The sequence below is a fragment of the Lottia gigantea genome (genome assembly GCF_000327385.1).
Source record: "Lottia gigantea unplaced genomic scaffold LOTGIsca_149, whole genome shotgun sequence".
Taxonomy (NCBI): domain Eukaryota; kingdom Metazoa; phylum Mollusca; class Gastropoda; family Lottiidae; genus Lottia; species Lottia gigantea.
This window is the reverse complement of record NW_008707778.1, coordinates 327510-353478: the sequence shown is the minus strand read 5'-3', so window position 1 is coordinate 353478 and position 25969 is coordinate 327510. Positions and strand designations below refer to the sequence as shown.

Sequence of the window (25969 nt, the reverse complement as noted above, 5' to 3'; positions counted from 1 at the left end):
ATCTAAACGGATTGACGGTTTGGTTTTTTTGTTTTAAAAATTTGAAATGGAAGTTCCACTGTCTACTTTCCATTGCCTAATTGCTGAATTACCTCATGCAGTGTGCAATGGGGTAGTATCAGAGAGTACTCTCTGGTAGTATCAAAGCCTACTCTTTTTTTCTATTAATTTGCAACTCTGTCGGGAGACATTTTCGTGATAAATTTTTGAAGTGAAGAAACCAAGTAAAGAAATATTCTCTCGAAATTTAACATTAACATTAAATTCAAGTGACCAAGAAAGGAAATATTCTCTCGAAATTTAAAATTGATCTTACTAGGCCTTTCTTAATGGCTCTGTCATTGTTAACAAGGCAAGGTTTATGTGGAATTGTCGCCATTTCTTCAAGTAAAGTATATATGAAGGAATTCAAACCCCAATCAAAATGATGAAGTTTTCAAAATTGTTTGTGTGATTGTCAAAACAAGGGTGGCGTAGTGTTTTGAGATGAGTTCAATCACAAATCAGGTAAAATGCACGAGTTTTACATTTGTGTCATGCTGAATAATGTTGACATTCCAAACTGTCAAATCATAGCGTATGAATATCTTATTGGGACTTTAACATTAAAAAAGATATAAATTGTCAATTGATAAAATTATAAATTTTGACAGAAAAGTTAAGTTAATGCACTAAAAAGACTTGGGAATATTCACTTTTATCATGATTTGAAATTTTAAAAATTCAACACGAACTATTTTCTTACGAGTACGTGTTGGTATTTTTCAGTAAATTGGTCAACAGGTGCCCTTCCTTACGCATGCGTAGTCTGATGCAACGCCATTTTGGATTTTGAATCGGAGGACGGAGTTGTTGTAGACAAAAGATATTTTAGAAGCTGGAAGAGTTTTTTTCGTGGATGAAAGTGGTCTTCAAGGCCTACTTTTCGGTCAGTATATTTATAAATAACTTTTTTAGCATTTTAGTCAAATTTGCCTATGCCGAACGCGACCTAAACTTTGCATGTTTTGATATTTTTTGTTGTTTTGGCTTCACTGCTTGTTGAGCCGGGGGATATCGGTGTTCAAAATGGATTCCGATGAAGTTTTTGGAGATTGTGAGCTTCGGATCTTTTAAAAAAAAATATTTTTAACTGTCAAGAGATTCAATATTCAGCATTAATCATCGCAGGGTTTGAAATCGCGATAATTTCCATTAAGGTAGGCTATATCAGACGCTGATGAGTCGGTTCGTTACAATGTAGGTTGTTTCACACTTGACTCTGAAGATTAATTAGGTCATTTTCTCTAGAAAAGGACCTTAAGTGTAAACAAAGGTTTTTGTATTGGATTAATTTATATTTTTTTAGCACCTTGACTACTGTAGGGCATCAATGTAAGGGTTTAAATTTGAACTAACTTTATTGTGTAATCTGAAATGTTTTCCTTAGAGTACCGGTGCATACTTTTTAATTTTATACCTGTTTTGTATTGATGTCTGAAATAAGGAATTAAAATATGAGGCATATAGACTATGTCGGACCTGCCTATTATAAAAGTTTTTTGAACTTATTGTTGAGGAGAATTGGAATGTTAGCCTCAACATAGTAAATGTTTACTTTACATTGAAAAGAAACACATTTCTCCCCTAGAAGTTTCAACCCAAAAAAGTCACAAATTTTGCCATCAAATTATCCTCTGTAAAAACAAATTTTGAAGACATAATGTGTGTTCATTTTTATATTTTCATCAATGCAAAGACATTCTAAGACTTACAGTACTAGTATCCATTTCCTTTATTTTTTTCGTTCCTCACAGGGATCCCTGATTTTGGTCCTACTCTGTTCAACTAAGAGACAAGCCACAACTCCCCATAGGCCTTCTATCTGATAAGTAGTATTTAAACAATTCTCAAAATGATTGGCAAAAATCAGAAGACAGTTATTGCCCATGGAATGACCAATGTGGTATGTAAAGAATGCTGTCTTAGACCCTAAGTGAAGTGGCTATATTAAAAATAAAAGCTAATAAAAACAGAATGAAAGTTTGTGATTTTTGTAAGAACACAGAGCCTCGTTTTGTCTCATCTGTAGGATTAGATGCTTTTTTAGTGTCAGTCCCTTCAGCCTGCATCACTGACAAAGGGAACCAGGATTGAAAAGTTGAATGAGATAATAAGAACAATTAATTGATTTATATTGGTGAAATGTCATGCCATGATAATTTGAGCAGATACATCTGATTTGAGGGCTAAAGATGGTACTACATGAACCTTGGATGAGTGTGGCACATGCCAGTGTTAACTTGGGTAAGTCTATGTCAAGAGATAGAGAAGGGGTGTTAGTTAGGGCTAGTCTATTATTGTCAATATGACATGTGTCAGTGTCTAAAGAATGAATAGGTATCAATATTTATTGCCCCCATCACTGTTATTAGGCCAAGTTTATTTTATTAGTGGCTTTTTCAGTTTGTCAAAAATTACTAGACATTGGGACTTCTGAGCTAGAGTTGATATTTCACACTTTTTTTCTAATTTGTGAGCAACTTAAGAACTGAAATTTACATTTTATCAGTGGCCGCAATTGTCTACAATAAAGACATGTTTTTGATTTCCTTAAAATGTATTCAATACTAAATAAAAAAAAAAGTAAATTGATAATTATGCATTGACATTTTATTCAAAGCATGAACACCAAGGTTGAAGGTGTTAAAATTACCAGAACAATAATCAAGGACTTACATTAACATTGATTCTCACAGATCAGTATTTTTAGCTCAAATGATACCACAAGCTTTCAAAGCTCCAACATTGTTAATGGGCTAGAAAATTCTCCAGTTGTTAACGATGGGACAATGAACCAAAATCCGCTTATCAAAGACTTTTTGCCTCAATCCTCTTTGAGTTTTCTTTGAATGTCAAATGTGTATGGCTAGAAACCTTTTTGCTTCAGCAGTGCATGTAGAGTTGATAGATTTCAATTCAGCTAACTATCACTTTTTATAAGTAGCTAATCCTGTCTGCAATTTTTATGAAAGAGGAACTACTATCGTTAAAGTGTATGGAAAGTCAATTATGGGCCACTTGACACCTACCGTGAATGTTTCTATATATCCTATTGTATCCAATTCCAATCTTATAATCGATAATTAAGATACATGTATAAGTAAAACAAAGACGATTTGTGTTTAATTCCCGTTTGTTTCCAAAAACAGTCCGCCATTGCGTCGTATTAATCACATGACCACATGACGTCATTTTTGGAACCATCGTTAACCTCATAACCTTGATAGGCTACGTTAATATTTACATCAAAATGCCGAAGTGCGGTGTCGCGCAATTTTGCAGCTTTACCTGTAAAGAAAACAGTTAACACAGCTTTCCAAAAGACCCCGTATGGGTCAAATTCGTACAACTGAAAAGGGCTGACTTCAAGGCGCTGACTGATAACTCTCAGTCTGTTATTTATTTCACTTCAACTCTTTATTTTTATAGAAAATATTCTAAATTGGAAAGCTGACATAGCCAGAAAAGTGTTTTAAAATTCGATTCGCATATGAGACCACATTAGAAATATATTATAGGTTCATAGTTTTAATTAATACTAAAAAAATCGGCATTTAAACTTAGCCAAAAAGGTGAAATATCAATTTTCCAGCATAAAACGGTGGTAATGGCGGCTATTTCTGAACACCTTTGAAGCGTAACAAAAGCGAAAAACTATCATTTCTTAATTTAAAGTATATTTTGAGCGGGTAGTTTCATATTATTTTAATTATTTGATCAGAAGGTCTACTTTCGCTTTATCATTAATTGGTAGGCCTATCCGATGTGTGTGTTTTACCAATTCAGATTTGGGAATGTAGGAACTCGTGATGTTATGAAAATTACCTATTGTCTTTAAAATAAATTATAATTAAGTTACATGTATTATATAATAGTTGTAATCTTATAACGACTTGTTCCGTATATCACTTATAAAATGAGTGTGAAGAAATCATACAAATAACGACCATATTTCTCCACTATTACCCCATTCATCATGGAATATCTCAAAGACTAATTAAGATATTTTAATTCTGTAAAGGTTTTCATCGAGAGAAGATATGAATATTTTGAAGCGGGCGATTTTTAATACAAAAAGAACGCTACGAACCAGTCATTATAAATTTATTTCCCAATCGATCTCCATTTTCATGATTTCGGCAGTGTCATCGTCCTGGTTTGGCCTTTCACTGTCAGTCACCCCTTCCCGAGGACGCCTAACTGGCTCAAACGGGTAGCCCACCACACCCCCAAACATTTCGTATTCATCTTCTTCGTCTTCAGAATGAGATGAACTGTGAGTGCTTGACGAATCGTTTTCATTATAATACATAACGCCCGCCACATTGTTTATCTGTCAGTGTAGCGTTCCCAGAAACCACCGCGTCAAGTCCATAATTTACGTCACGCATACATTAGCCTACATTCGGATATTTCCGGAACATGCTTGTGGTTTTCCGTACAAATCATCGATTTTCCATCAAAATATCACTTTTTCACCCTCACGAATTTTTTTCCCGCGAAAAGGATAGTGGCATTCAATTCAATCATTAATTATTTATCAAATGCAAAAGTACACCATATTAAGACTTTCCATACTCTTTAAGGATATGAAAGTCTGTGAACATCTCAACCATGTTAATTATAGATAAAGCTTGAGGGTGGTCACCTGAAGGATTAAATAGGCATTATTATTAACACTTTCTTGCATAAGTTGCAAATTAAAGCCAATTGGCACCTGTATTTGCTGTATTTGAGAGGTGAAATTTTTAATTATATAGGCATTACTCTCAAAAACAATTTTTTTTTATTGCTCAGATAAGGAAAATAGGATCAGATTTCTTCACCAATAATGATATGTCCAATGTATCCACTAATAACTGACAAAACGAAAATGTGCTTGCAATTAAGTGCAAAGGGGTTAAAATCCTTGCTAATGCCAAGCCACATCTCCTCGAAGAGGTTAACAACTTTCAAACTGTGAACATCAATACTTTCCTCTTATGGGATAGCTCAGTCGGTAGAAAGTTAGATTTTCGTCTGCTAGGCAATTATGTAGGTTTGAATTCTCAAAGACATATTCTGATGCCTGTGCCACACGGAAGCTCAGTGTCAGCTCATCACTAATACATCGCTGGGTTTTTACCTTTGGTATTTTAATGAAACTTTGACAAACCACCTAAACATATAGTGAACAATTGAACTAAAGTGAACATTGTTGTGGTGTGATCTATTTTTAGAATATGATTGATTTATAGGGATAATATTTAACATTACAACATTGTAACTGGTACACATTGTTTATACAACATGTACCTAGTATTTCACATTAAAATATTGACAATGTCTGGTATGGGTTAATCACTTAAAAGTTTTCTTGTTGGACCCTGTGATACAGTTTGCATTGCAGTTCATATATTTCAGTAGTGTATCAATGTGAAGGACATTGTTTCTGAAAGAAATATGTAAAAAAAAAAAAATTTGTATGGTAAAAATAGCAACTTGTAAAGTTTAATGACTTTCTCTGTTGGTTTCCATTTTGCTTGACAGTCATTTCTAGGGGATTAGAAGTTGTGTCAACATAAGGATGTCAAAGTACATTAAGCCTGTCAACAATGTCAATGCTAGTTGCTCTCTTCTATTGACTGAACCTGACATCAACTGTAAAGACAATGACTACGAAAAGCAAGGCAAGTGCCTAAAACAATAGCATTTACCAGCTCCCTGATGTTTTGAGGGAAATTCATTCTCATAGATGGTCAAAAACAGTTATCAAAGTACAATAGTATTTGACAATAGTATCAAATTAGGCAAATGTTAAGACAAAAGTATAAGTGGAATGTTATGCCATTTGAAAAAAAACCATTGAAGACTTTTCCAAGTCGTTTTTCTTGTCCATAGATTCACAATCAATGGAGCAGTGAGATCTGAGCTAGGTTGCCTACCAGTAGAATTTTTCATTAGAAAAATAGCCATCAAAAATTATAATAGAATTGAAAAACTACCAGATGATAATTGAAACAAATCATTATTGAAAATAACGAACTTCATAAAATTGAGTGCTAATGTTAATTGTGATGTCAAACTTATTTATGTGACAATGTAAACTAGTGTCCAAAAGAAACGATACCACCTGTTTGCAACGACATAAAAGAAAAACTAAACAATGCAGAAGTTTAGGATTGGTGTTATGCTTTTGAGAAATCCTTTCACAACATCTGTACAAAAATTTCATTTCAATAAATTCTGTACAACCAATATGACAAGCCTTTAAAGATGGGTGGGGTCGAAAAAAGAACATTTCGTTAGAGCACTGATCACAGAAACCACGGGAAATGTCACACCACACGTCACAAAGTCAAGTCAGTAGCGGGTATGTCCACCGTGAGCATCAATACATGCCAGAACACGCCTACGGACTGATGCCGTCAAACGTCTGATGACGTTGGGAGTGATGCGTTGCCATTCCTTGAGGAGACATCGTTCCAAGTCCTGGACGTTGACTGGAGGCACACGGCGACGTCAGATTTGCCGATCGAGGTGGTCCCATAAGTGCTCGATGGGATTCATGTCCGGTGAACATGCGGGTCATGGCAAAACCTGTACGTTGGCGTTGGCAAGGAAGTTCTATGTCAATCTTGCTGTGTGTGGCCTTGCATTGTCATGTTGGAAAAGGAGTCCACGAGGCTGTTGCTGAATAAAGGGCACCACAACAGGCCGTAGGATGTCATCAATATAACGCTGTGCATTCAGGTTTCCACGAATTACGACAAGCCTCGTTTTGACGTCTCCATATATGCCACCCCTAAACCATTAAACCTCCACCTCCAAACGGCCGGACCTGTTGGATACAGTTAGGCGCCAAACGTTCACCAATATCGTTTTTGAAGATGAGGAATCTGCTCTCATCAGAGAACATAACACGTGCCCAGTCCCGCCGTTGCCAACGTCGAACTCGCCTGGCCCAGATCAGTCTGTTGTTCCGGTGTCGAGGCGTCAGGAGCTGTCTGCGGTAGGGATGACGTGGCCGGATACCATACTGCCGTAGTCTCCTGTAGACAGTCTGTCGACTGATCCTGTAGTGTCCCAGTGCTGTAGCCGCCGTGGACGTCGCTGTTACGGTGCGGTTCCTCAGGTGTAATACCCAGATGTTACGATCTTCACGGGGCGTGGTTACTTGTGGTCTTCCACTCCTGGGCCCGTCTGACCTGTCTGACGTAACCGCTGCATCAACCTGGTGATAGTGATGCGTGCGCAGCCCAACCTTCTGGCGGATTCGACGTGTGTAGCTCCTTGTTGGACCATTCTAACGGCTCTCTCTCTCTCTCGATGGCTGTCAAACGTGGCATATCTTGTGTTCTTTTTGGTGCTGTGATATCAACGTGTCTGATCAGCCGTTTTATACAGTTTTTATGCACGTGCAGAACATGCTAGAGAGGGAAATGTCACTTTCACGAAATTTACGTTTTTTCCCGGAAGTGATCATGTGTTCCCGGTATTTTTATCGACTATGCTGTGTTTGGGATGTGCAATACGAATTGGCATGTTTTCATATTAGACAATTCACTTAGTAAAAAACAATTTTGAAAATAAGTTGGTATCGTTTCTTTTGGACACTAGTTTATATTTTTTAAACCATAGCTGATCCAGAACATTTATAATATTGAATCATGTGACATATCAATTTCTATTTTTTGTATCTTAATATTGTCAATTTATCACTCTGTCCTCTGTGATTATCAATTTGTTATCAATTTGTCCTCTGTGATTGTCAATTTGTTATGATTCTGTCCTCTGTGATTGTCAATTTGTTATCAATCTGTCCTCTGTGATTGTCAATTTGTTATCAATCTATCCTCTGTGATTCTCAATTTGTAATTGATTGTGTTACCTTTGTATTGTGTGATTATACTTATACCATAAAATGTGGCAAAACATGTTCTTTACCAAATATATATTTTGGCAGCATGTGTTGACATTTGAGTGATTATCTTTAACATGTTAATATTCTTTCACAGTTAACTAATGGTACATGGGTTTAAGATCCAGTAAAATGTCATTTGTCTTTTCTTTTTTCAAGGCCATTTTCGGGACTTGATTTTGGTCTTAATATAAAAAATAGTTATGAGAAGTACTAGAAATGCATGAGATTGACATAATCCCATCAAATACACTTCAAACTAGAAATTTCACTTTCTATTTCTATATATGGCAGTCTCAAGAAGAAGAGTTGTCATTTTAACTTTCAAACACATGGATTTGAAGGCTCAAAGTTCCAACATGTTATTTTGACAAATTTGCACTTGTATTTGGTCAAGAATGTTACTTCTAATTTTAAAGTGATACTACGTCATAGAATGAACATGAAATTTAAGTTCTAAAGAATGGTCAATATGAATATATATTCATCAGTTAGCTTAACTGGTGTCATTAAGTTACAACAGAATCCCTGTAAAAGCTGGAAAATCATAAAATTAAGTAATTATTGAAAAATTCTTAATCTTGATATTAAGCGGTTTTATACACCCACATGGAAGTGTGGACGTATATTGCCATAGATCCGTCAACATTTCTTGTGAACACAATAGAGACTGCAGTTTTCAACTGATTTTAATGAAATTTTGTGTGATTATTTATATTGATGAGATCTTGGTCAAGTTCGAATTTGACATTCTTTCAGTGAACAGTTTTTGAGTTATTGCCCTTGACTTAGGAAAAACACGTCAAAATATGTTTGTGAGACTACAGTTTTCAACTGTTTTTAATGAAATTTGGTGTGATCATGTATATTTGTGCGATAATTTGATGTATTTGGGTTATTGATATTAATATTAAATTTCTTTAATATGAGAAAATTCATACTTTAGTCAGTAAAGACTGTTTAATGTGACTGGATTTCTTCACCAATGTTCATCATGCTTGTTTTGATATCAAGAACTCTTGACAACCTTACCAAATATAGTTAAAGGGATGTTTTGATTTAATTTATTTTCTTCTATATGTTTGCATGCAATGTGTTAGTATCATGCTAATCTTATCTAGTCCAGTTGAAAACGGACAGTAAATCACTCACTTCCACTTAGCTGTCATTGATTATATTCATGAAATGAAGACTTGATCAAAGAGTGATTAGATTCGAATATTGTGATTTGATTATCCAGGTGTATACATTGACAGAATACAAAAGAATTGATTTGGTTAATCAGTACACATTGATCTGAAGACAAGAATAGCTTCCTTTTTTTTTCTTGATAATGGGGCAAATTTGACATGAATATTCAGCTAAGACTTTGTTTTGGGATTGATGGAACCAAATCTGTTCATAAGTTGACTTGCTTATCAAGTGATTGAATTTAATCATTAGCTTTGAACATCAAAATTCTGTCCCAGTTTATGCAAGTGATTAGATCCCATTGAACAACAAGTTCTGTTGACATCCATTTGACTTGATTAGCACTGATCAGTAGGCTCACTCGACCAGATCATTGACTGGTGTCAGATGACAAGTGTTAAGTGTTCACTGATTTGAAGTGAGATATCTTAAATATTATTGACCTCGCCAGCTGCAATTAGTGTCAACAACAAATAGTTATTGAGCTGTCATAAAGACTTTATATAGTGTAATAGCTTTTTAGACACTTATACTCTTAGAGTCAACCTTATATAGTATAACAACAAATTTGTCACTTACTTGTGCTTTATTTTAAGAGGTTGTTGCAAGGTGTTCAAATCATTACTTGAGATCCAACTGTGCATATATTAGTGCTGTTTGCTGTATATATTTTTAGTTTTATTTATTTATATTTATTGGAAAAATTTAGCTGTTAACATAAAACAAAGGTAAGATAATTTTTGAAACATTTAATTATGAAGATATCATAAAGTAAAATCAACATCCTTATTTTTTGAAAATACTGTTCTCAGTGACCGTGTTATCTGTAAGATGGTATAAATATTTGAAAAATGATTTGTATCTTGACAGTTTTTAAAGTTTTTAATGTCAGATCAAACATGTCAAACAAAATCCTGTAGAATTATGATCAATGGAATTATGGTAGGGATTATGTTCCATTATGGTAAATGGAAGAAGTGTCTGAAGCGTTAGCCACCTTCTATATTTACAATCATATAGAGAGTTTATCATTGGTAGAAACAGGTAGCCTGTGTGGAAAACCTATTGTTAGATTGTGGAAAGATAAGCATGCCCTATTTCACTTGACGATGACAGTTGGAGTGCCCTGTGGCCTAATGTTTACAGAAAAATGAAAAACTCAGAAAACATGATAATTTGTACATGTCTGAACATGAAATTGGTGGTGCCTGGTGCTACAGTCTAGTCTTTCATGATGTAGACTTCCAGGCAACCATTCTGTGATTGATGCCATGTGGTTTATTTTATCTTTGTTTATTATGAGCCAACTCTGTTACTATTATAAATAAGCTTATGTACAGTAACAAAATTGGGTCAGGATTAAGAACTTAGCTGATTTCATGGCCTCTGATAAAAAAAAAACAACTCAAGGGAACAAAAAACTATCTTTATTACGGGAAAGCATGGAATCCACTTTTCTGATTGAGCTAATGAAGACTAGCAGCATCATGCAGTATGCAATGAAGGAAATTTGCAAAAAGACAGCTGCATCAAACTTCTCAACTTCGAACTATAAGACGTTTAACCAAACAGGTCTGATTGAAAATTTGAATGGTGAAAATTGCTGCCATCAGTGTCCCTGATACACATAAAAAAAAAAATGATATTGCTTGCCAAAATGCAAGCCCAAAGACATGAAAATTTTAAATCAAGAGTTTAAACATGATATTACAGCAGTAAAGTCAATAGAGAGTTAAACCTTCAGTTTATAAGGGTAATAAAAATGTCAGTTATTAAAAGTGACACATTTTGTCATTGTGTTGACTGTAGGGACTGACCTAGATTGTATATAGGATTGGTATAGGTAGGAAATAGTATAATATTGAGTCACCGAATATCCATCTTCAGTGACAATCTGTTATGAACTTCGTCTTACATCTTGACTTCAATAGTCACCTTGTATCATTTAAATTTGTAAATGCAGCGATTTGATTGGATAGTATATCAGAGAATACAGCCACTAGTCAAAATCTGCGACAGAAAGTCTGTAATCAATAACTTTCTGAAAGGACTATGATTGGCGGTATTAGCTGGTGTTCAATGCAATCAAATCACTGTTCTGTGATACAATTAAGGTTGCTATTGTAGTCAAAGGTATAAGATGAGTCTGTAATGGCTTGACATTGTGGAATGTTGAATATCGTAATGCCATACATATGTTTATTTCACTTTGGTGCTCATTTTGGGGATAGTGCACAAAAAATAGTTAATGTAAGAAAATATGAATTTTTTTTACTTGTCCAAATCCAATAATTGATAATGTTAAATTTCATCAAAAATTTAGGTTTATTAATTTTATTTCAGTTTTGAGAATTAAAGAAACATTATGAGAGCAGGTTTCCACCAGTCACAAGTTGTTAATAGTTGACACAAGATTCTGTTTGCAATAACTATTGATGTCAAATTTTGACAGTCTAAAAATAAACTAGCATTGACACTTAATGATGGTGTGCATTGCCCTTCTTGTCCTCTGTTGTCAACTTAACCAAGAAATTTTATATGCTTTTATATAATGTGAGCTTACATTTGATATCTAGACTAGGCCTCAAATTTTTATCCCACTTTTTAGAAATTTGTGTTGATCTTGAGTTGATTATGTAGCGACATTAATTTCCCAAATACAATAAATCTTTTGAAATAATAACACACAGCACAATGGAAATCTGGCTGTTTTAGTGAATGGGTATGACATATATGTCTAGATTGCCATAACTAAAGACAATTTTATTTTAAGCTATGGCTGCCCCTAAAAAGTAAAGTTTGGCCTAATTGCACTGTGTATATGGAAATCAAGTCTAAGGGATAAATTAGGCTGACCTACTTTCCACTGACACTGTGTAAATGATTTATACCTTATGTCTGTCTACTGCTCTCTAATCTCCTGACACTTGATGAATGGAGTGCAGGGTAGGACTTTACGGTCCACTACCCCTTAGGATAACAGGTGTCCCACTGACTATTGTACACTCTCTGATAACCAGTGTCATATTTTCAGTTGAGATTCAAATTTGTTTAGTTACTATTCAGGGTTAGGCTGTGAAGAGAGAATTTTGAGTTGTGTTCGAAAAGCTTGATTTTATTACTACTGGAGGTTGAAGCTTGCCAACATTTAAAAGAATTTCTACCACTTAAACCTATGTCAAGCATAGCTCCAATATTTATATATATTGTAGCATTTAAGCTTTGTCATTGGATAAGCTTAACTTTGATAAAGCTTACTGTTTTAGGAACATTTAAGTTCATGTGGATGAGTTCTAAGAAGAATTTTGGTATTTTAACTTGACTTTGGATAAGCTCCAAAAGTGACAGCATGTATTCAAGGATGTTTTCGAAGTTCTGGAATTTGAGATAATTTCTTATTTGAATCTGTGCTGTTTTACTCATAAGGAACGTGAATTTTTATATATGCTCGATTGAATGGTGGACTTGAAATTTTAAACTTGTTTTGAAAGTTGTTAAATTTGATGTTAAGAATTTCTATATGGAAATATTGTAAATTATTGATCTACTTGAAATTTATTTGTTGGTTAGTATACTCTCCTCTTATTTTTCTTTCATTTGATATTAAAGCCAAGTTGATGTAGTTAATGTTTATTATTGCACAATACATGGCATTCAATACTGGGATAGGTTGATATAATACTTACTATTCAAGAAAAAGAGCAGGTTAATACTGCTTGACACTGCTTTCCTGGCAAAATTTTCGTCATTGCACACTGCATAGTGTTGCCAGACTTCTTTGACCCAATTAAGTGTAGTCAGAAGTAAGACCTAAAATTTTATTTTATATTTGGAAGTATTTCCATGCTCACTTCATGACATACTTGTCATCATAAGTGCAATTTGGTAACTTTCTGCCAATTAACTTGTTTTCTAGGTATGTTGTTTATTCACTGTCTCAGTAGACCTACTACAATCTCTTATAATTGTTGTGTTCTATTGAAATAGCTTGTAATAATTTTCTCTTAATAACCTTTTGACAATATGGCATGTTTTGATATTATGAATAGGGTCAAATTTGGCAGGTTATTTCTCAAGGAGGATAATATTAAATGTTCAGCTCGCTTTTGACACTAAATTTGAAGGTGGCATTAAGATATTTACTCAAGTTATTTATCACAAGTACTTGTTTAGAGGGACAGTTCCTTCAAATATAAACTTGAAGAGCTATTCGGAAGAATACTAAGTTGACAATCAAACTCCTAGCATGTCCCTTTGTTTTGAGCAATGGTTTATAAAGCCATAATTAAGGCATGCTTTCCCAAATTTGATTTTTTTTTTAACCCTTTATTAGTTTTACTATTATCCTGATATATGGCGCACTGTTTGTTTTCATTAGCGCAACCATGTGCAGAAAAGTGATTTTATTTCCTTCATGGCACACTTATGGGGGTTGTCTGTATTCATAAAATCAATTCAGGTGTAGGAAAGTAGACTGTATGACACTTTTCTTTTATCTTGGACTGTACTTATTGCATCTTAGTTCTTTTTCATTTCCATCATGACACACTGCATAAAACTCCATTCATTTCATTTTTTTGGTACCAAGTGCATGACGAGAGAGAGAGACTGCTATTTATAAACTTGTTATTTATAAGGGAATGAAGTTTGAATCGTAATGAAATAAATTATAACATTGTTCCTGTTAATATGACATTTTTTAATTACATACTATTTAGAGAAATAGTTAATTAAACTTACATGTTAACACTTATTTTTATAATTAATGTTTTAATGTATATATATATATATTAGTTTAAATGGTAGGCAATGAGAAACATAACTATTTATGCAGTCTTTCCTGCTCTTAAATAGTTTTCCATATTTCTTGAGGATTAATAAGGGCATAGGTGGAACCGTTAATAAAATGTTATCATTTGAAGGAAGTACATGTGTGTTCATTTGTGTTTTGTGTTTTTTTTAGTCACGATTATTTTATTTTCAGTATATAAGATACTATTAGATACTATTATCCAATCAAAATGTCCAGTTATCAACAGATGAATGCTTCCGGCCAATCCAGAGCCAGTAAGTATTTTTAAAATTTCTATCATTCTTTTTGCGTGTGACAAAGTAGCATCTTAAATGAGATACTGAAACCAGTTTTGTGGTGTGACTACGGTAAAATTCAGTTGTTCGTATGGAAGTGTGCTACAAGCTTTGCGAGTAAAATGTCCCTTCACAGTTGAAATAAAAAAAGAGTAGGCTGATTGTCTGATTGCACACAAAATGTCTGTCTTCATTAGCTTAATTAGGTGCAGAAGTGTAGCCAAAATTGATTCATTCATTTTAGTGCACACTGTCATAATGTTGCTGTGGCAATTGGTTTTAATCATTGCCCACTGCATGGATCATTACATTATTTAAGTGAGTTCTTAGTTTATTGAACATTAGTAAGAAATCTAATGAATATTATATTATTTCAGTGAGTACTAATAGTAATGACGGTGGTTCTAACTATATGGATTTATCTAATATGCCCATGGATAAACAGAGGACTATGATGTGGCCAGAGCACCAGTATAACATAGATTCCGGTATTCATTCTGGCACTACTACACAGGTTGGTTTCACTTTTTTTAAAGAGATATATTTGTAGAAATACAAACCAATAAAACATATACCAGCTTATTCTTGGCTTAACTCTAAACCAATTGGCATTGATAAGGGAAGATGACTGATTCATCAGACTTTCACACACTGATAAAGAATCCACAACCACCAATCTAAAACTATTTGTACATAATGCTTGATTTTGAGGTTAAAAAAGGTATAAAATAGACTGATTAGATGATATACTAAAGCTTAGTTTCAACTCTCTGTATCTGTTGTTATAAAAAAACGGCTGTGTGGTTTGTGTGACATTAAATAAAAAATGTATAAAATTTCTATGGTGTAACATAACTGCAGATAATAATTCAATTTAAAATTACCAATTTTTGAGTTGTTCATATGATAAAAATTATATTCAATTTTAAAAGGCAAATTCATGCTGCAACATATAAGGTGAGGAAATGTAGGATGTAAAACTCCCCAAGTGTAATTTAAATTGACTAATATATCATTGTTTTAGGCTCCGTCAATCAGCAGTAAAAGTCATGGAGAAGAATTGGATGATGAAGAGAAATTGATGTATGAATGGTCTCAGACTGCAGGATTTGGGGGAGATGGCTACTCACAGGACCAGGTTGAAGGTATGTAATTAACTTTATAAGAAATAGAAATGACAATTTTAACAAGGATAACATATTAGGTTCATAAAGATCTTTTCTGCCAGTTATCCTTGGCTAAATCTTTTGGTATTCATCATTCCTGAATAATTATTAACACATTTAAAGCTGGGTTGACTGCAATTATAAGTGAAGGTGACTTATTCAAGGTTTTCAGACTAAATCAAATGAAGATTATAACCCACAACCACTATTTGAAAAGGAAAATTGTAAGAACTAATGTTTTGATTAATAACCTGTGTCTGTCTGGTTGTATAAGTTATATATATATTGTTCTCAGAGTGTTCTCATGCAAATCAAACAACTTAAGAAGAAATGTTGGAACAGGAATTACTTTTCATCATGTTATAAGAAAATTCCTTACTAATCTGTGGTACAGTGGTATTCATTCAACATTTGTACTTAAATTACCCAATATTCAGTCTGCCCATTTGACTGGAGGTGCCAAAAAGACGACACATTCCTTCTGAAGTTACATCAATGAAATCGTTTAATTTTCAGATATCAACCAAACATTGAATCAAACTCGTTCCCAGAGGGTACGAGCTGCCATGTTCCCTGAAACACTTCCCGAGGGTGTACAGATTCCATCCACCCAAATTCATCCAGACCAACCCACCGCAGTCCAGCGTTTGTCCGAACCATCCCAGATGTTAAAACATGCTGTGGTTAATCTTATCAACTATCAGGTAACCCTTAGATTTAGTTGAGGGGTAGGGGCTGGAACTCAATTTAAGGTATTTTTTTCTGTAGAGGAATACTGTTTAAATTTTCGACAATTGCAGAAAATTGTTGAAAATTTCAAAACTCAATTGAGCTTAAACATCCGAAAGATTAGGGGTAGAGCTTAAACCCAATTTCGTGTAGAAAAGGGCTGACTTAATTTGCAAAACATTCAAAATAGGATACACAAATTTTTTATTAGTTTCAAAACTTGATTTAGCACTTTTTCTTTGTATGGTTCCTTGAAAAATTTCAGAACCTATTTTTGTGTACTTCCAGGATGATGCTGATCTTGCTACGCGAGCCATCCCAGAATTAATCAAACTTTTGAACGATGAAGATCAAGTGGTAGTCACCCAGGCAGCCATGATGGTTCATCAACTCTCTAAAAAAGAGGCTAGTCGTCATGCTATTATGAACTCCCCACAGATCCTTGCTGCATTGGTGCGAGCCATGAATAATACAGATGATTTAGAAATTACCCGATGTGCTGCCGGCACCCTTCACAATCTATCCCATCACAGACAGGGTCTTCTGGCCATCTTTAAATCTGGGGGGATACCTGCTCTAGTTAAACTTCTCAGGTGAGTGAAATTGAAGCTGAACTTTTGGCGGCGCTTTATTGGTGAGTTTTGATCAGGTTCCATTTGCTCCAATTCTAGTTTCAATCAGGACTAGATTGTCACATTCAAAATTCCCCCTTCTGTTCCTTTCTCCACCATTTAAAATTCTGTCATCACCTATTTAAATGAATTATTGAATGTCAGGTTGATTACATGAATCCTAAACGTGTAAAAACTCACCAAGAAGGCCCCCTTAGTCTTAAGTGTTTCTCATGATATTTTAGGAACCTTTTGTCAAAAAGTTAATTCACATTTTTTTTTCTCCTATCTAATGAGTCTATATGAAGGATTCTTGACAAAAGCACATAGTATTGCTTTTCGCACAGTGCAAGTATGATTTAGATAGGTAATCCATCTAGTTTTAAAAATGTGGTTGATTGATCATTAACTCCTTTAGTATGACATAGAAAAATCCAATTTAAATGTTTACTTTCAGTTCACCAGTAGAATCTGTTTTATTTTACGCCATTACAACATTACACAATTTACTCTTGCATCAAGAAGGATCCAAGATGGCTGTCCGTCTGGCAGGAGGTCTACAGAAAATGGTAGCTCTCCTTCAGAGAAATAACAATGTAAAGTTTTTAGCCATCACTACAGATTGTCTTCAAATTTTAGCTTATGGCAACCAAGAAAGCAAGGTATGATTGATTTTATTTTCCAAGTTGTCATCCTAATTAGTGAATTTAAAGTACATATTATGGTCTAATAAGTCATAGCAGCCTTATACATCAATGAATTTCAGATTATCTTCTGCACGACCATTAGGTTTCATGGGTTAAAATCTTGTTAAGTAAGAAAATGTCTTTTCACTTGATATTACATTATCAGTATGAATTTTATTATTGATCATGGCTTGTAATTCATGAATTAAACCTGCTGTGTATACCTCAGCCATTATTCATTGTAAGCCAAATTTTTGTAATTCACTTAGCATTTGTAAATAGAACCAACCGTGCACCTCAGCAATTCTGTTACAGAATGATATAATTCACACGCCATTAGTGATTTGTATATTGCTCACTGATTTTGAATTATTGTATCTTTGTGATGACTATTCCACTTGTAATTTGTATTTTACAAGCTGTGTTATTTGTATATGGTCTGCTGTTTGGAATGTTTAGCTTATAGTTGTAATTATCTATACCTCTTGTAATTTCAGCTTATCATCTTAGCCAGTGGTGGACCAGGAGAGTTGGTGAGAATTATGAAATCGTATACCTATGAGAAGTTGTTGTGGACAACATCCAGAGTGTTAAAGGTCTTGTCAGTTTGTCAGAGCAACAAACCAGCCATTGTGGAAGCCGGTATGTTTTTTGATATTTTGAATCCTATTTGATATTTTCTTCTGAATGTTTTTTTTTTGTACGTCTCAAATATTTTCATGGACTATGTAAATGGACAAATTTGCTGAAGTTTTGAGGTTCCTGTGTAAAAGACAAAGTCTACCATGATTTATTAAGATTAAAGCTGCGTTTTCTTTAGTACTTATTCGGTGCAGCTCCGGTCCGTGTGTGGACACGGCAGGTTGTGTTTCCTTATATGCGGTTATTCATGTGGAAGGGGGTCTCTTTTCGACATGGCACCAGTATCGTCAAGGTTCTTACAAGAAGAAAAAACAACAAAGATTGGTATTCCCCTACCTATTTTTAGCTTTTTGCCATGTGGGCTATGCAACCAGTGTTTCCATATGTGCGTTTCAGGACACTGTTACATACCAATCGCTACATGGTACCGTTCTCACTTATTTTTGCCGTATACGCATCCGGACCAGATCCATACTTAAGGAAACGCAGCTTTATTCTCCTGTGCACCAGCACCACCCTTTTGGTACCATATGGTATAGATCTTTCCAAGATTATAAATTAACTTCTGGGTTGACTGAAATAATGAGGAAAGATGACTTATTCAGTTCTCATTTACAGCTGGTTCATCAAAATAAAATTCCTTATTTTGAAATTTCTCAAATATTTTGATCTATGTTGCAGGAGGTATGCAAGCCTTAGCTATGCATCTAGGCCACCAGAGTCAGAGATTGGTACAGAACTGTCTGTGGACTCTACGAAACTTGTCTGATGCTGCTACTAAAGTGGTAAGTTTAATTTTAATTTCTATCTTTCCTGTCATAGAAAAAAGATTTGACAATAAACCAAAGCCTCTTTGCTACAGTACAAGAGGGGTCAATTGGGAAAAAGAGTCAGTTTTCAATGAAGTGAAGTCCTGGCAGGATTTCCTTGGTTGAGCACTGCTTGTCTTCATTGCCCAAGCGCAATATGAGCCTTTTATGTTCATATATTTAATTCCGTAACATTAATGAACCAGAAGAACAGACATTAATTTTCCAATGTTCCATTTCAGGATGCTCTTGAAGGTATCTTACAAGTTTTGACCCAGCTATTATCGTCTAATGATATCAATGTTATAACTTGTGCTGCTGGCATCTTGTCCAACTTGACATGTAATAATCAACGTAATAAAGTTATCGTTTGTCAAGTTGGTGGTATTGAGGCTCTAGTACGAACCATCATGCAGGCTGGAGATAGGGAAGACATCACAGAACCAACAGTAAGTTTCGTATGTTTTTTTTATATATTCAAGGACATCTTTGTATGTGGATGTTTATTGTCAGTTTAAGTTTTTATTACTAAGTATTCTAGCTAAAAATAGAATGGACTGCTCATGTTATATTAATATTCTGAATCAGACACAGATGAGAACAAATATCTTGACATTTGTTTACATTTTATTATTATGCTGAAAAAAGTATGGAGTATTTTTCTAAAACTAATCGTGAGAAGCCACATCTGTTGAGGGTTTTTGTATCCGTGTAGCAATATTCTTTGAATGATGCGTCAACATTTTACATACATTTTAACAATTTTCATCTTTAAGGTGTGTGCCTTGCGTCACTTGACAGCCCGTCACCCAGAAGCTGAGATGGCCCAGAATGCAGTTCGATTACACTACGGACTTCCTGTCTTGGTGAAACTTCTACATCCACCAAGCAGATGGCCGCTAATCAAGGCCGTGGTTGGATTGATCCATAATCTAGCTCTGTGCCCTGCTAATCATGCCCCTCTCAGAGAACATGGTGCCCTTCCCCGTATTGTCCAGTTGTTGATACGTGCCCACCAAGATACACAAAGGGTAAGTTTTTGTGTTAATTTTGGACTTGTGTTGAAGCAATTGCATATGGCAATGCTTTTGAGTTTGGTGTCTGGATTGCAATTTGAATGGGTGCATAATAGATTTTACTTGTGTTTACCTTGTCCAAAACCAATTTGAAATTTATGAAGTTTCTTAAATATCTCCATTCATTGACAAAACTAAAACATGAGAAAGAAACGTCAACATCTTAACTTATTGTGTAATTCTGTTACAGAGAGCCAGTGTGAGCTCTGCTAATGGTGGACCTAGCTTAGTGGATGGTGTCAGAATGGAAGAGATTGTCGAAGGCACTGGTGGAGCACTCCATATTTTAGCTCGTGAACCACACAACAGAGCTGTCATCAGAGGACTCAACTGTATTCCACTTTTCGTACAGGTAAAAAACTCTTTGCCATTTTCTGTGTTCTACAGATCAATAGTTAAAAAGTAAAGAGATGAAGTAGAACTTCAAGGGGATTGTGGTTATCTAAATTTTTGTGTATCTCAAAGCATCAATTTGCAACATTTCAATTTTTGGTCTGACGTCTGTGGCTAGCTGGCAGTAATGTGTAAAGACATGAAACCAGATTCTTGAAAAAGTGTCTACTGCATATGAATACCATCATCACTAACCTACCTAATCAACAAAATATAAATAGGATGTCCAACTCATTTTAATTTTAGTTTGCTTATTCCTTAAATCATATATTGGTTAAAACTTCTTAAGAATTTTGACAGAAAAATTAGAAACTGCTCACCAACTTAAGATGCTTACTTGCAAACCCAAAGGTCTGAGGGGGCTTACATGGGAAAATTGTCAAGTCGTTCAGATAGGACAATAAGTAGGATGTAACACTAATCTTTTTTTTTTGCAGTTGTTGTATTCACCAATTGAAAACATACAGAGAGTAGCTGCTGGTGTATTGTGTGAACTAGCTGCTGATAAAGAAGGTGCTGAAATCATTGAACAGGAGGGAGCAACTGCTCCTCTTACTGAGTTATTACATTCTAGAAACGAGGGTGTTGGTAAGTTTATCTGATAGATCATGGATGAAAATTTTCCTGATTATATAATATAATCTGATTGCTCTCCCTTTACCATTTTTTATCTGTGTGTGTATGTTAAAGATCCCTTGACAGATGGAAATTGAAAAAGGTTAAGTAGGTCAAAGCCACTGTCCTGGCAAAATTATCCCTCATTGCACAAAGCATGCCGTGAGTTCTTATTAGTCTAAACACCAGCAGAAAAGTCAGATGTAAAACTATTTTGTTTATACAATAGCCCTCTAATTCAGTCGTAATATAAGATGTAAAAAGCAAATCAAGTTTTAAACTCCTGAAGAAGATTGAGAAATGAGAAATCAAGGAGAATAATCTCTAGTATACAAATAAAATTAATAGACATTTTTGTCTGCTTCCAGCTACCTATGCTGCTGCCGTGTTATTCCGCATGTCTGAGGACAAACCTCAAGACTACAAGAAAAGACTGTCCATGGAATTGACCAGTTCTCTTTATCGAGGAGATCAGAATCAGGCATGGAGTGATGTAAGTTTCTTTCTCTCAAATTCCAACTGTCTTTTACTAATTTGATTCCAGGTTTTTCAAAATGATTCCTGATTGAGCTGTCTATTCTTTCAAAGAGAGTTTTTGGTTTGCCGTAACTGTCGTACAAATTTATTTCATGTTTTGTAACTGGAAAAAGCCTCTAGTCGTATGAAGGGGACAATAAATTGAGACCCTGTGTGATACAGGGTGTACACATTAAAGATCCAGTTGGAAATGCAAAAAGTAAACTAATGTCCTGGCAGTATTTCCCTCATTGCACAATCACACTGCATGGCGTTGCCAGTCTTCATTAGTCCATAAAATTCATAATAAAACTCTTTTTTTCCTCAAATTGATTCAATCTTAAAGCAATAGTTTGTAAAAATTGTGAATTCAGAGAAGGGGTTGTAAAAATGATAAGGATGTAGAAACTAGAAGCTAATATGGTATTGTGCACAACATTTTTATGCGCCCACATCTCTATATGTGGACGTATATTGTCGGCACACCTGTCCGTCCGTCTGTCAACATTTGCTTGTAAACTCTCTAAAAACTAGTTTTTGATGGAATCAAATGAAATTCTTTAATTCTTTAATTTTTACCATCCGCATGCCGCAGTGGGCGTATATGGCTGTGGTCCACTATCTTTATATGTGGGGGCGTATCCATCCATAATTGCTCTTAAACACTCTACAAGGTACAATTCTTGACAGATATCTATAAAACTTGGTATGGTTGTTATCACCCAAGGATGAACCCTATTGAAAATCAGAAAATCGGAAAATTGTTATTGCCCTTGTTCTTGAAACAGTCCAGAAGTCACAATTCTTGACAGATTTTGATGAAACTTGGTGTGATTATTATCACCCAAGAATGAGCACTATTGAAAATCAGAAAGATCGAAAAATAATTAGCATGAGTTATTTCCCTTGTTCTTGAAAATAGGTTCAATTTTAGCTAGTAAACACTGTAGAAGGTTCAATTCTTCACAGATTTTGATGAAATGTGGCATGAATGGTTATCACCCAAGGATTTTCCCTAGCGGAAATCAGAAAAATCGAAAAATATTCATGAGTTATTGCCCTTGTTTTTAAAAACGCATTAAAGTTACACTCTAGAAGGCCCAATTCTTGACAGATTTTGATGAAACTTGGTAATATTATTTAGTATCGCCTCAAAAAGTTCAAAAGAAGTGTATGTCTGAAGGTTGAATAGTTCATACTGGCAATTGTTACTGTACTATCAAATTTGTTTACGTCATTAGGCATATATTACCTTGCCTGGCAAACTATCTTTATGCTAAAAATTCTTTTCTAAATACCTTGTTTACAAAAAATATAGCAGCCAAAAATTTACCCAGGTAATTTTTGCAGACTTCATTTTCATGATTGTGAATTATTATTTATTTCAGCCTCCAGGATTTGAGGATGTAAGTCAGATGAACATGCAGCCAGAAGGTACCAGGGAACAGATGTATCAGGCCCCTCCTCACCATGGCAGTCAGGGCAGCATGTACTCAAATCAACAAGAGATGAACAGACATGGTAAGTAGCTTTCTTGCCCCTCACAAGCCTTTCGCTCTACCTTAAAGGAAACGGAAATTACTTATAAGAACATAGACTCAACAGATTTCTTACTCTTTAGATTGGGTAGCTTGCCTACAGCTTTGGATTGTTGTTTGCTTTGAAATAAGTGCTTTGCTTTGAAATAAGTGCACTGCTTTGACATAAGTGCACTATATTCAAATCTCTGAACAGACAAAATTAACTTTCGATTGTTGAAATTAGCCATTCACAGATATGCATTGTTATACAAGTTAGATCTAAATCAAAATTTTCTGCAAAAGACAATTTCAAAATTCACATGAGCTCATGATCCTGACCTCAGGTCAGTTTTTTTTCCAAATGTTTTCAGATGTCAATTTAATGAAACATTGATGTAGGAAGTTGGTTTGACGTCAAAATATTCTAGAACTAGTTCAACTTGTTTTAGTGTCATTTGTTACCAATTAGACATAAGAGTTGTGGATGTACTTGCTTAACAACTTCACATGTCTTGATTTGTAAATGGGACATTCATCATGGAGGCTGGGTTCATTTCCACTCTACCTTGAGTCTTGTGTCAAAATAAGATTAATCATGACATAAATTTAAATTTAGAGTCTTTGTTGTTTAAATTATACATTTGAAAGCAATCCTAGTAATATATATTGCAGTATTCGTTACCTATCAAAAAAAAAAGGGAAACTGGAACTTTCCTAATAGAAAATGGCATTGAAAAACACTGAAACTTTGTGGGAAGACACAATTTTCAGTGAGAAATTGTTGTGCAGCCAATCTGAATTATATATAACATGTAATATAATTATAACTGATACAAATACAAATCAATTGGTAATGGTTACATCGTACTAGCTACAGAAAATTTTCTTGCTTTTGACATTTGAATTTTCCTTTCTGTTCCTTTCAATCTCAATTTGAAGCCAGCTTTACAAGGACACATGTTTTTGTAGATTTTTTTTGTCTTATTTCAATTTATTTCTGTTTTTCACAATTTTAGGTTTTGAAAATGTGCCCACAGATTCTATGCAAGGTTTAGAACTTGGCAGTCATCATGGAAGTGGATACGGGCCCATGGACAATATGGCTGACCTTGGAACTGCGTCTGGAGATTTTAATCTGGATTCTAACATGCCACAAGGTGATAATCATCCAATGACTTGGTTTGACACAGATTTGTAAAATCCACGAAAAAAAAAACAACTTTAATTTAAAAACATGACATTTGGCTTTTTTAATGTGATTTTCATGGTTGAAAATGCAACATAATGTTCATGCTGTATATACCAAATTCAACATGAACCATGAACTTCATGCAAATAAGCCAGTTGTCATGGAAACCTATCTAAAATCTATCTTTAACATATCTCATTCATTTCATTACATGTATAACATGTTTTTTTTTTTTAACTTTTATAGAAATTTTGTCCAACTTGGATTTGTCTATGAAATTATTTGACTTTGAATCAAAATAATATGGCTGCTCTGTAGATCAAATGCTTTTAAAATAGAGGATTGAGTCAAATAATTTTGAGATGCAAATTTTTAAATTGGTCTGGACCATTTATATATCCATTTTTGTGTACATAAAACATGATTATATTTCATTTTTCATTCCTGTATGTTTTTAACCTATTTTACACAGAAGGCAAAGGTTATTTTGAATTTTAGTCTTGTTTTGATAATTTGTAAAGGGCTATTTTTGTAGAAATTTGAAAATATACTTCAAAAAACTGCAATTATATGCAAAACTGTGCTAAAAAGTGTCCTTTCCCTGGCATTAGCAAATTGTGCTCCAAAAGAATTTCCATGAACTAGACTAACTCAAAATAAGCTCTGCCTAAAAAATTGCTTTGTGCATTATTTCGCGTCATTTACATATTTAAAAGCAATTAGTTCAAATGAACCTTCAATATATTTTTTATGTATGTTCTGATGTTTTAAAATTTTGATCATTTTTCCATTTTTTCTTCCTTTTCGAAATTGGAAATTTTCATTTTGTAATTTTAAGAATGCTAAATTTAAGATAGCAACTGTTTTATAGAAATCAAACTTTTGAGACTCCAGAATAGGGGTTTATGTATATTAGTATTATATCTGTGTTTAAAACTAAAATTTTTAGATTAGTTCTTCAACTTTTGTGGTCTAAATTTTGTTTGATCAAAATAATTTTCATTAAAAAAATTATATTGGAAGATTTCAATCCATATTTTTTCAAATTGATAAAGAAATTGGTCCAAATTTTAAAGTATTTATAATTAATATTACAAACTAAATTTTTTTTTTTCATAAAATCTAATAAATTTGAGATTTTCAAAGTATCCAAACATCTATGCCATGTGTGGAGTAATCTAGAAGAGGAAATAGTTTTCTATGAGATATATTGAGTAAGAATATTTTAGTAATGTATTATATTATGAAGTAGTATAGTATTTTGCAATAAGATTTCATGTCATTATCTAGAAAGATTATCTCTATCATATTCAAATATTTCTGTATCTCTATTTGCATGATCATTAAAAATGGTGTTTTGTAATAAAACTAGCTTTTCATGTGAGGGTAGCTCCAGTAGCTTGGTAGAAATAGGTCTAAAGTCACCTTTCGATTTTCCCCTGTCAGTGATGTAGAAATAGAGGGGCTAAAAGGGGGGAAAGTGTCTATTGGATAGGGAACATAAACCAAGGCCCTGTGCTGTAGGCTGTGTACACAACCTAGAGACCTATTTGAAAAAAAGAAACTAAGCAGCAAGGAATGCTGATTTTATTATGGTTAAAAATACCACCTTTAAGTGCCTTAACCAAATGCCACCCTCACTTGTCATATACACCAAAAATAATTACATCTTCTCTAGTTTAATGATGTAAAAGGTTTTCCCAATGATGGCAATAGTATTTTATGCTTTTTATAATTCCATCATATAAACCTATAGTGATCTTTTTTCTGTTCTATTAAGAATCATTTATTCACTC

At 34.1% G+C, this 25969-nt stretch overlaps 1 protein-coding gene across 1 annotated transcript; it reads left to right on the top strand.

Annotated features, from left to right (window-relative positions):
- LOTGIDRAFT_205205 (hypothetical protein) lies at positions 1-25969 on the top strand. Its single transcript, XM_009050308.1, has 17 exons — positions 1-507; positions 769-928; positions 14118-14200; positions 14599-14735; positions 15246-15366; positions 15904-16091; positions 16405-16709; positions 17185-17389; positions 17911-18055; positions 18737-18840; positions 19107-19313; positions 19641-19895; positions 20131-20292; positions 20771-20921; positions 21317-21441; positions 22853-22985; positions 24001-25969. Exons 3-17 carry the CDS (start codon positions 14155-14157, stop codon positions 24180-24182), a joined length of 2466 nt encoding a protein of 821 aa, XP_009048556.1. The 5' UTR covers positions 1-507; positions 769-928; positions 14118-14154; the 3' UTR covers positions 24183-25969.

What these genes read in the sequence shown, in the direction of transcription:
- LOTGIDRAFT_205205 (XM_009050308.1), top strand. Translation starts at nt 14,155, where the DNA reads ATGTCCAGTTATCAACAGATGAATGCTTCCGGCCAATCCAGAGCCA. An exon ending in TTCCGGCCAATCCAGAGCCA is followed by an intron (nt 14,201 to 14,598) that starts GTAAGTATTTTT and finishes ATATTATTTCAG; the next exon opens with TGAGTACTAATAGTAATGAC. An exon ending in TTAATCTTATCAACTATCAG is followed by an intron (nt 16,092 to 16,404) that starts GTAACCCTTAGA and finishes GTGTACTTCCAG; the next exon opens with GATGATGCTGATCTTGCTAC.